General features: G+C 33.5%; 1 protein-coding gene across 5 annotated transcripts in view; it reads right to left on the minus strand.

Annotated features, from left to right (window-relative positions):
- Positions 1–12,043, minus strand: part of RAPGEF6 (Rap guanine nucleotide exchange factor 6) — a 221,943-nt gene that overhangs the window by 151,413 nt on the left and 58,487 nt on the right. For all 5 annotated transcript variants that reach the window (XM_065873547.1, XM_065873549.1, XM_065873546.1 and 2 more), the window contains exon 5: positions 11,346–11,415. In XM_065873547.1, the coding sequence (XP_065729619.1) occupies positions 11,346–11,415 (70 nt within the window). The remainder of the gene's footprint in view (positions 1–11,345; positions 11,416–12,043) is intronic.

The following is a 12,043-nucleotide window of genomic DNA, read 5'->3' on the forward strand; positions in this document are numbered from 1 at the left end:
CCATTCATGTGTTCATTGTCGTAACACTTTTAATTTCCTTCGAAAACATATCCTTTGCAATCACAACTTGGTTAAGTGTTTGGCACAAGAGTCCTGGCTTTCGGCCTGTCTCAGCTTTCAACATGCCTTCCTCACTAAGCTTAATCATTTCTAGCTTTTGATTTAAATTGAGAGATGTGCAACTCTTCCTTTCACTTGAGCACTTAGAGGCCACTGTAGAGTTATTAACTAGCCTAATTTCAATACTGTTGTGTCTCAGGGAACAGGGAAGCCTGGGGATAGGAAGAGAGATGGGGGAGCAGCCAGTCAGTGGAGCAGTCAAAACACATACAACATTTACCGACCATCTTATATGGGTTTGGTCCATGATGCATCAAAACAATTATAATAGTAACATCAGAGATCATGGTAACAAATATAATAATAAAAAATGGCACCAACAGACTTGCTACAAACCTTTGTTAAAAAAAAAAAAGTATTTGCAAGGTGCAATAAAACAAAGTGTGTCTATAGTCAACATGTATTTAGATAAACCCACATATTTATTCTTTCCATTGTCCTTTGCTCCACATCTCTGTGCTTCCATCTGAGATTCTCTCCTGTCTGAAAAATTCTTTTAGTAAACTGAGTACTGGTCTACTGATGAAAATTTTTCTTAGCTTCTGTGTGAAAATCTTTAAATTCCTTAACTAATAAAGGTAAAATTACCGCTGTGTTTTACTGTTGCTCCTTTAGAAGTAATGTTTCATTTTGTCTTACTAGTTTTATGACTTTCCCTTTACTTTTGGTTCTTAGTAGTTTTACTATGATGTGCTTATGCATTAAGTTTCTTTGTGTTTATACTGATTCGAGTTTGTAACATCATACGGAAAAACCTGAATGAACTGTCTGGCCAACTATAAAATCTGTGAGGTGACATCTTTTTACTTCTGGAAAATTCTCTTACCTTTTCTAATAATACGGTCATTATCTCCTGTCCTTCTGTGACTCCAATTACACATAGATAAGACCTTTTCACTCTCAGTCTCCCAAGGCAACAGAAATAAAAATGAAAATAAACAACTAGGACCTAATCAAACTTACAAGCTTTTGCACAGCAAAGGAAACCATAAACAAAACTAAAAGACAACATACAGAATGGGAGAAAATATATGCAAGTGATGTGACTGACAGGGGATTAATTTCCAAAATATACAAACAGCTCATACAACTCAACAACAAAAAAAAAACACCCATCAAAAAATGGGCAGAAGCCCTAAAGAAATATTTCTCCAAAGAAGACATACAATTGGCCAACAGACACATAAAAAGATGCTCAAAATCGCTAATTAGAGAAATGCAAATCAAAACTACAATGAGGTACCACCCCACACCAGTCAGAATGGTCATCATTAAAAAGTCTACAAATAACAAATGCTGGAGACGGTGTGGAGAAAGAGGAACCCACCTACACTGTTGGTGGGAATGTAAGTTGGTGTAGCCACTGTGGAAAACAGCATGGACATTCCTCAGAAAATTAAATACAAAATTACCATATGATCCAGCAATCCCACTCCTGGGTATCTACCCAGACAAAACTATAATTCAAAAAGACACATACAACCCTGTGTTCATAGCAGCACTATTCACAATAGCCAAGACATGAAAGCAACCTAAATGTCCACTGACAGATGAATGGATAAAGAAGATGTGGTACGCATATACAATGGAATACTACTCAGCCATAAAAAGAACAAAATAATGCCATTTGCAGCAACATGGATGCAAATAGAGATTATCATACTAAGTGAAGTCAGAAAGAGAAAGACAAATACTACTATATGGTATCATTTATATGTGGAATCTAAAATATGAAACAATTGAACTTATCTATGAAACAGAATTGCAGACATAGAGAATAGACTGGTGGTTGCCGAGGGGGAGGTGGTGGGAGAGGAATGGATTGGGAGTTTGGGATTAGCAGATGTAAACTTGTATATATAGAATGGATAAACAACAAGGTCCTACTGTACAGTGCAGGGAACTATATTCAATATCCTGTGATAAACCATAATGGAAAAAGAGTATGAAAAAGAATGTATATATGTATAACTGAGTCACTTTACCATACAACCGTAATTGTAAATCAACTATACTTCAATAAAAAAGAAATCAGCCCAGAAAAAAAAATAAAATTTGGAAGGAATTTGGAAAGAAAAATAAAATTTGGAAAGAAAAGACCTTTTCACTCTATTGCCTGTCTCCTACCCTCCATCATATTTGATTTTTCCTTGGATCTGTCTACAGTTGACCCTTCAACAATGTGGGGGTTAGGGGTGCTTGACCCTCCACGCAGTTTAAAATCTGTGTATAACTTTACAGTTGGCCCTCTGTATCCACAGTTCCACATCTGCAGATTCAATCAGCTGTGGATTGTGTAGTACTGTAGTATGTATTTTTTAAAAACCCAAATGTGGGACTTCCCTAATGGTCCAGTGGCTAAGACTCCATGCTCCGAACGCAGAGGGCCCGGGTTCAATCCCTGGTCAGGGAACTAGATTCCACATGCCACAACTAAGAGTTCACATGCTGCAACTACAGATCCCACATACTGCAACTAAAGGTCCCATGTGCCACAACTGTAAATAAATATTAAAATAAATAAAGTAATAAATAATATATAATAAAATAAAAATAAATAAAGTAAATAAATATTAAAAAAACAAACCAAAAAAACCCTGTGTGTAAGACCTGCCGAGTTCAAACCAGTGTTGTTCAAAGGGGCCACTCTATTTTCTTCCCGCTTATCATTCAATTCCCTAAATCTCTATTCAGCCAAGTTTTACCTACTGTTTAATCTGAGATTTTATTTTCAGTTATAGATGTTTCTAGTTGTAGAATTTGGGATTAATTCTTTCATTTTATAGTTTCTAATCTTCTACTGAAATGTATATATGTTATCTCTGATATTTGGGATCTCCTGTGAGTTTGTTGGCATTGTCTGCTTTTTATTCTCTTTAGTTTCTGACCACTTTTAGATGTATTCCATAGATCCTGATATGTAGTATATTTTCACTATTGTTATTTTGCAAATTCTGTAATTTCAGTATGTATTTACTTACCCTTTGACAAAGTTGTTTGATAGGTTTAAAAACTTTAAGGTGTAGCCTATATATTTTTTGTTATTAGTAAAGTTTCATTGCATATAATCAGAAAGTGTTTTCAGTATATCTACTTTATGGAAATCACTGATTTTTTTTTTGGTGAACATATGATCAATTTTTGTGAATGTGCATTGGACACCTGAGATGGTGTAGGATAATGCTGTAGAATACAACATATATTCATAAAATCCACCTTACTGTTTATTCTGTTTAGGTCTTCTATCTCATTTTTTGTCTACCTGATCTATTTTATACTAAGAACAGAGAATTATATTCTATTTTGTAGCACATTTCTGTCTCACTGAATCTCCTGTAATTTTTGCTTTATACAGAGGGTTTCTGTGTAATGTGCTGCATAGAAATTCATGTGTTGTATCTTTACTGTAAATTGTGAGTTTTAGCATCAAAAAATATGCCCCCTTCTAGGTCACAGTTAATGCTTTTTGGATTGAATTCTACTTTGGTATTAAAGATTACTGTTATCTGCCCCCTTTTTATTTTCACTTGTTTAGAATACCATTGTCCACTGAATCATTTGATTCAGGAATCACAGAAGTGTCTCTTATAAACAGTATATAGTTGTTGCGTCTCCTTTTGTGAGCCAAATTGAGAATCTTTTCCTAATAATAGGTGGATGAAGCACATTCACATTTACTGGTGACTAATATTTTCAGTCTCAATTCTGTGATAACATTTTATAATTATGTGTATTTTACTACACTTGTTTCTCTAAGAAACGTGTGTTCTTTGTTTTTTAATAAAAAAAATTTTTTTGGTACTTAGGAAGACCTGTATTTTTGTTTTAGTGATTACTTCTGTACTTAAACCGTTTAAATGCCCTTTGTCTTTGTATTCTTTTCCTTTTTCTCATACAATTTTTAAAAATTGAGATATAATTCACATACCATAAAATTCACCCTTTTAAAGTATACAATTCAGTAATTTTTGATATACTCATGAAGTTATACAGTCATTACCATTATCTATTCCACAACATTTTCAACATCCCAAAAAGGAACTTCATACCCACCCATTAGCAACTACTTTTTCTCTCTATCGATTTACCTGTTTTGAATATTTCATATGAACAGAATCATACAATATATGGCTTTTGCTGTCTGGCTTCTTTTACTCAGAATAATGTTTCCAAGGTTCATCCATGTTGTAGCATGTACTGATATTTGATTCCTTTTTACCATAGAATAATATTGCATCATGTGCACATATAACATTTTGTCTATTCACTTATCAAGGTGATGAATATTTGGTTTTTTCCACTTTTATAGCTATTATAAATAATGCTATGAACATTAGTGTTCAAGATTTTATGTGAACGAATGCTTTCAATTCTCTTGGGTATATACTTGATGGGTCAATGGTAATTCTACTTTTAGCTGTTTGAGGAGTTGTCAAACTATTCTCCAAAGTGATTTCACCATTTTACATTTCTACCAGCAATGTATGAAGACTGATTTCTATACACCCTTGCCAATACCTGTTACAGTCCACCTGTCTTATTATTACCCTTTTACTACGTGTTGGCAAAGAATCTTCATTGGGCATCTTGTGTTTCCACACATTTTGCTGGGTTTGCCAAGAATGAAAATCCTAACCACTCATTATGTGGGCCATTTCTCAGAGCTGTGTTTGTAGCAAGCAATCTTGAAGGATGAAGTAATGTTTCCTACTGGAAAAACAAAAAGCCCGCTTACTATAAAAGCACCATATTTATTCAACAAGCTCAGTATTTCTTAGCTGCAGTACAAACCTACTATATGCAAGGCATCCACCTGGGCCATCCAGCATAACCTACACAAGACCTAGGGAACAAGGGGAACCTACAGAAATATGTTAATTATTATGCTGCTCACTATACCATGAGTAATGGAATTCTCTGTCTCTGACCCAAGACATGTTTTGGTCTCGTGTCTTCTGCCAACATCCATGAAATAACTAGTAAACTGTTAGCTTTTAAATATAGTAAAATCAAATGTTAGGCTGGATATTATCTAATTTAGCAGTTTTTATTGGTATTTTAACTCTCTTCCTTTTTTTTATGCAACAGATGATTAGTAAGAATGTTTTTTCCTATTTCACTCTCCCTTTTCCTTTTTTATTTGTATTATTTCTACTTTGTCACAACATAAACTGTATGTCCAGTAGTCTTCCCCTCACATCCCTACCTTTGTTTTAGTCTTAGCAGTACATCCATGTATTTTAAATGCTCGTCTTCACTTCTTTTGCTGAGGTATTCCCAGTTATCTCTCAACTGGATAAAACATCCTCCAGGAGATTCCTTAAAAAAACAGCTCAAGAGTACCTAATTCCCTAAAAACTTACATACTAAAAGCTGTTTTCCCTCAACCTTGATATCTAACAGAATGTGGCTGAACATAAAAACTTTGGTTCATACTTTTTCTTGGAGTTTTCTTTTTAAATGCTGCTGCACGGCTGCCTTGTTTTGGTTGCCTCCGTGAAATTTAAAATGTCTGAACCAGTGCTGTTCTTTTGCCTTTACAAGTTATGTAATGTTTTTGCTTGGAAGCATAAGATTTTTTATCTTTCCCCAATATCCAGTGGACCCTTTCAATGTATAGATGTGAATCTTTTTCAATTTCTGGAGAATTTTCTTTGAATATAGCTTTAAATATTAGTTCTTTTTCATTGATTTTTCTTTCTTGGGACTCTAAAATTCTGAATGTTATCCCTCCATTGCCTGTCTTTAATTTCCACTATTTTCTCTGACACTTTTTCCAGCTTTAAGACTGCACAGAACAATGTATAAGCTTAAGGTATACAACAGTGTTGATACATTTACATATTACAAGATGATTACTACCATAGCTTTAGCTAACATCTCCATCACGTCACAGTTACCATTTTTGCAGTGAGACGGTTTAAGATCTGTTCTCTTAGCGACTTTCAAGTTATATAACACAGTAATTCTGACACTTTTACTTCATCCTTGTGTCATTTTCATTCACTTGGTTCTTTTCCTGCCTTTCTTCAATGAACCTTATTAAATTTTCATTTGACTCTATTCCCCCCGGGGGACCTTATAATTTATTTATTACTAAAGTATTTTTTTTCTTTGTTTTCTATTCCTTTACTAAGTTCATATTCTTTTTACTCCTTTTTTTTTGGGGGGGGGGCGGATTTTCTTTTCCTGGTTTTTAAATTACTGATTCTACATATTTTTTGTTTTTGTTTTTCAATGTCCTCAACTGGTTGACTGAATATATTTAACTCTGGAGTGTGGCCACACTCTACATCTGCATGATGGTTTTTCTGTGGTGGGGAGGAGTTTTTTTCTCAGTTGACATGTAATAATTTTCTTTTATTTTTATAATACCTACATATGGATTTATCAAGTTCCCCTTTCTACCTCTTTGTGGTATTAGGATGTCTTACAAAACTCCTACTTTAACAGCACCTCTTTTGCCAAATACTTTGAAGTCCAGATGTTTTAAGATACTTTTTTCTTTTTGTTTTGCTAGTGGAAGGAGAGGTTGTAAGACTCTGATTTTGTGTTCACTTTGGCTTGTAGGCACCTAAAACACCCATGTGCTGCTTCTTCACCACTTAAATGCCAAAGAGAGCTTGTTTCCTTTTTACCTTTTATCTCAACCCTGAAGCTACGCATTTAGATGACTACTCTGAAAATTATTCATATTAAAAAACTTCACTGTAGTCTCTGTTCTATCACATGCATACGTACACACACACATATTTAATTTTAAACTTAGCGTGGAATTAGTCTTTCCGACAGTACAGGTCAACCCTAGGTCCATTTGCTAGCTTCCATTTTCTGTGTTTTCTACAGATCTGCTTGGTTGGCCTTTGTTCATCACAAATCCTTGATAAGGGTTGGGAGTAGAGATGGAGTGTGAGAAATAACATGCTGGGAAACGGTGATTTCTCTCTTTTTATTTACAATTATTTTCAAGTTTGAGCGTCCTCTGTCTTCAAGTTATGCTGTGAGCATGGTTTGTGTATAGATTTCTTATACCCTTCTTGTAGTTCTACACTGTTTTTAGAGGAAATACTGGGAGACAAGTAGTTAAGTGGTTACCGCTGTCTTCAGCTACCCAGAAGAAGAAAGATTTAAAAGTTTAATTAAAACAATGAACTAATAAAATTCTATAAAGCAATACAGATTTTAAAAGCTCAATAATCTTGTCATGGGAAGGTCTTTCTAATAAGCATGACTTCAAAAAGTCATAAGAGGAAAAAACTCAACAGATTAAAAAAAATTATAACTGACATAAAATTTACTTCAGACTAAAGTTAAAAACTGATAAACAGCTTCTTACAACAAAAGGGTTCATTTATCTAGTGATAAAAAGCTCTCATGAACAAATAACGAATAATCCAAGTAGAAAAATGGGCAAGAGATAATAAGAAATATTATAAACTGATAATAAACGGATAATAAGAAAAATAAACCCTCCATAAAGCATATGAGAATATGCACAGGTAATTTAAAACGAGATTTCATTATAGTGTGTCAGATTAAGATGACTAACCTATCAGGTGATGAGCAAGGTGTTTAGAAACAGGCATTCCCAATCACCAGTGGTTACTCAAATTTGTAGAAATACACACGTAATAAAAGTATTTGATAGAACTTATCAAAATAGTAAGCATTACTTATAAACATGTACACTTGGACCAAGCATTTTTATGAATTCTAAATAATTTCACCTAAAAAATACACTAAGGTATCAAAGGTTTATGCTATTACAAAATGTTCAGTACAATTTTGTATTTCAAAGAATGTAATAACAGTGAAAAACTGAAAAAAAACTCAAGATTCATCAATATGGTGGAATAAAAACAAAATCCTCAGAAACTTCAGGAACAAAAATCTTAAAATTATTTTAGATTATTTTCTCCTATAACTCATAGAGCATTTTTAACTATGCTGAGCATCAATAAAATACTGTTTTGGAATTAAAAAATTACCAATCATAAATATATATACTTGATGTGATTATCTGGGGTGATTTTAAAAATTTTATATATACACATACTTTTTTTTCCCAAAACATTTGGGTATAAATTGAAGAGAGGGTGATTCTTGACCCTAAAATATGTCAACATGTATTTCCTAAGAACAAGAATTTTGTCTTATATAACCCCACTACAATAATCAAAATCAGTAAACTCAATATTATCTAAACCACAGTCCATGTTCAAATTTCACCAACTGTGCCAACATTATCATTTATAGTTACTCCCCTCTCCTGCCTCCAAGATTTAATGCAAGATAAAAAGCACTGTATTTAGTTATATCTCTTTTTTTCTCTTTTAATATGAAACAGTTCCTCAGTCTTTCTGTGATGTTTCTTGACACTGGGATATTTAAAGAGTATAGGACCTCAATTTTTAGAATGTCTTCCATTTGGTTTGTCAGCTATTTACTACTGATTAGCTGCAGGCAGGCATTTCTGGCAGGAATATGTCTCAGAGGTGATGTTCTGTCCTCCTCAGTGCATCATATCATGAGTAGTGTATCACTTTTTGCCTATATTGATGGTGGTAGCAATAATTTTTGTTATAGTGGTTTCCTCCACATTTCCCCATCAGAAATTTGGTAATTTTTCCTTTCATAAATGACTTGTGGGGAAATACAATGAGACTACGTAAGTATCCTGTTTCTCAACAAACATTAGTCACAAGTTTTGGCATTCATCAACGATTTTCTAACTTAGTCATTCCTTCTAGACTTATTAGTTGGTATTTAACTATCAGGAAGAACTCTTCCTTTTCATTCATTCATACCATTAGAAATTAACAAATTCTTTATTATACAGTAGGGTACCATCAATCACTATACATTTTTATTTGGATTCTCAAACTGTCCCAGATTTGGCCAATGGGACTCCCTTCAATCTTGTTCCTCTGTCCTTTTGCCAGGTCCCTATAATTCTCTGAGTATTTCCTTACTTTATAAGGTAGGTGATGGAATTATTTCATATTTTGACAGAGGAAGGTTTTAAGTGGCATACATTTGTAATATCAATGAATTGTACGCTTAAAATATGTTTGTACACTTAAAATATGTACACTTAAAATACTATCTAGAGTATGTTAATACTCTAGATAGTAGTGATTTCTACATTGTTATGAGCAAGCAATTTTAAAACTGTCTTAGGTGTCAGTAAATGTTTTGATGATGATGGAAACCAAGTTTCTCACTGTTAGTGAAAGGAGGTACAAATAAGCAAAATGAGAAAAACAGAATAAACTCTAGATTTTAAACAGGTACACAGAAACAAAGAAATAAATACAGAGGTGTATATATGTGTGTATGTATGTGTATACATACACTCAAGCGTACATTTTCTAGCTCTGTCCAGTGAAAGGCCCTACAAGCAATGAAGCACCTGGAGCAATGAAAACAGCCGGCTGCCAGATCTTGGTTTCTAAATACTGCTTTAGAAACAGAAAAGGCTAACTCCCAGTTTGGGGCAAGAAAAGTACAACTCCTCCCTTTAATCTCAAAGGAAAATTAATTTAATTGTTAATAACTTTAGTAATTAACTTAATATCTTAAACTGTACATTTAAAAATGGCTAAAATGGGGTCTTCCCTGGTGGTGCAGTGGTTGAGAGTCCGCCGGCCAATGCAGGGGACACGGGTTCGTTCCTGGTCCGGGAAGATCCCACATGCCGCGGAGCGGCTGGCCCCATAAGTCATGGCGGCTGAGCCTGCGTGTCCGGAGCCTGTGCTCCGCAACGGAGAGGCCACAACAGTGAGAGGCCCGCGTACCGCAAAAAAATAAAAATAAAAAAATAAAAATAATAAAAATGGCTAAAATGGTAAATTTCATGTTAAGTGTATTTTACCACAATGAAACAAAAAAACAACGTACAAGGTGGATGGAGCTTAATTCACGTATATAGTCCACCCTCTGTATTCATAGATTCAACCAACCACAGACTGTGTAGTACTGTAGTATTTACTACTGAAAAATATCTGAATGTAAGGTACTGAGCAGCTCAAATTCATGTTGTTTAAGGGTCAACTGTATATGAGAACACTATGGCAAAAGCACTATTTTTTTCCCATAAAGTACGAGAAATATAAAATACATCAACAGACAAATAACTGAGAAAACAGTACTGCCTGAGGCAGTTTTCTTGCCATGTCCCTCAATGCATTTATTCAGAGGAAAGGGTTCTGAGAACTTAACAGATATGCCATGTATACCAACACTTAAAGAAAATAAATGTAAAACAATACATAGTCTAAGCCTTGAACAAACCTGAAAACAAATAACATTCACTGAATATTTACTATGCAGATAGCACTCTGCAATACTATGGAAGACACAAACAGAACAAGAAATAATCTTTGCCTTTTAGGAGCTTAAAATCAGTGGTTTATATGAAATTTAGGACACTAAGCTCACGATAACGTAGATGACCCAGTTTAGGGAAGAGAAAACAGAATCTACCTGAAGATGTCAATCTGACTGTAACACCATGAAATGGAAATGTGGTTTAGTTTTGAGCCTTGATATTAAAAGACTTCATTAAGAATTCAACCTCGTTTCTCAAGTTTAAATCAAATCAGATGACATGATCATTTACATGAGATGCTAGTAGGACAAAGAGTCCATTCAGTATTAACTATTTTCTAGTAAGGTCATCTCAGAACAAGGCAAAAGGCCGCTGTGTTCTGGATTCTTCAAATGGTAAGGAAAAAAAGTCTTATTTTCTATAGTTACATCAACTACCTAGCTTTCTCAGGAAAAAGTAAAGAATTATCCTTAAATACACTCTGAAAGTAAAACTATTAAGATCTAAACCATTTCTTACTTGGATATAACTGTATGTCTTTTTTTCTACCTCTTTCCTTCAAGTCCAGGGTACAGAACATGGATGCTCAAAGACTATTAACTAAATTGAATAGGAAAATCAGGATCCCTTTTCAGAGCTCTTATTTAAATTTTCTGATAGAAGTAGTAAAAGAAATTACCAAATTTTATATATAATTGCATCCCTTTCAAGGATCAGAAAAAACTTTAAAGTGGATGAAAATGTATCGAACTTGGTATATAGTTTGATGCTACTTAGTAAAATATTTAAAAAGTCACAGTAATGGAACTTCCTTGAGTGTTTAAAAGCCTATTACATTTAAAGTTGAAAATGAAGCATATCAAAAAACAATTTCAGTATTCTTTAAAATTCTTACCACAATCATTTCTGAAGGCTCTAATACAAGACAATCACATCCTCTTTTTCCTCCAAACTGCTTACCAAAACTATAAAAACAGAAAAATAATTTCTTTAGCAAAGGTTATAAATAAAATGCATCAATATAGAAAAAATGAACCAAAAAACCCCTACATGTTAACCAAGAAATTCTCATCCTATCAGGTACACTAATAAGATTTTTTAAAAAAACAAAACAAAAACTTCCTTTTACTTGCCGAGATATATATAAGTGGTCTCAATACACAGTTGGGTCATAATTATTTTAAAAATTCTGCCTTTAACTAGTCTCTAAAACTGATTATAAAAGATATCTGCCTAATCTCAAATTTTGAACATCTATTAATATGTGTTGAATTCAGGTAAAACCATATTTACTAAAGAGTGAAGCCACAATTATGGAATATTTTTAAAAAGTAAATTTTTGAGAGTGATATTAGATAACAGATAGAAAAAAAAACTTTAAAAATACTTACACTTGAATATACTAAAAAATGTACTGAGATGCAGAAGTGGTTTATTTTTAAAAAACAGTGTTGGAGCCACTGGCTAGCTCTTTGGAAAAAACTGAAACTGCAGTAGTACTAAAAGAAAATTTGAGTATTTTTATGTTATTTGTCTGAGAGAAAGATTTCTAAGCAAATCAAAAGAGAAAGCACTCATAAAGGAAAAAATTGA

Source organism: Phocoena phocoena, chromosome 3 (assembly GCF_963924675.1).
Source record: "Phocoena phocoena chromosome 3, mPhoPho1.1, whole genome shotgun sequence".
Taxonomy (NCBI): Eukaryota; Metazoa; Chordata; class Mammalia; order Artiodactyla; family Phocoenidae; genus Phocoena; species Phocoena phocoena.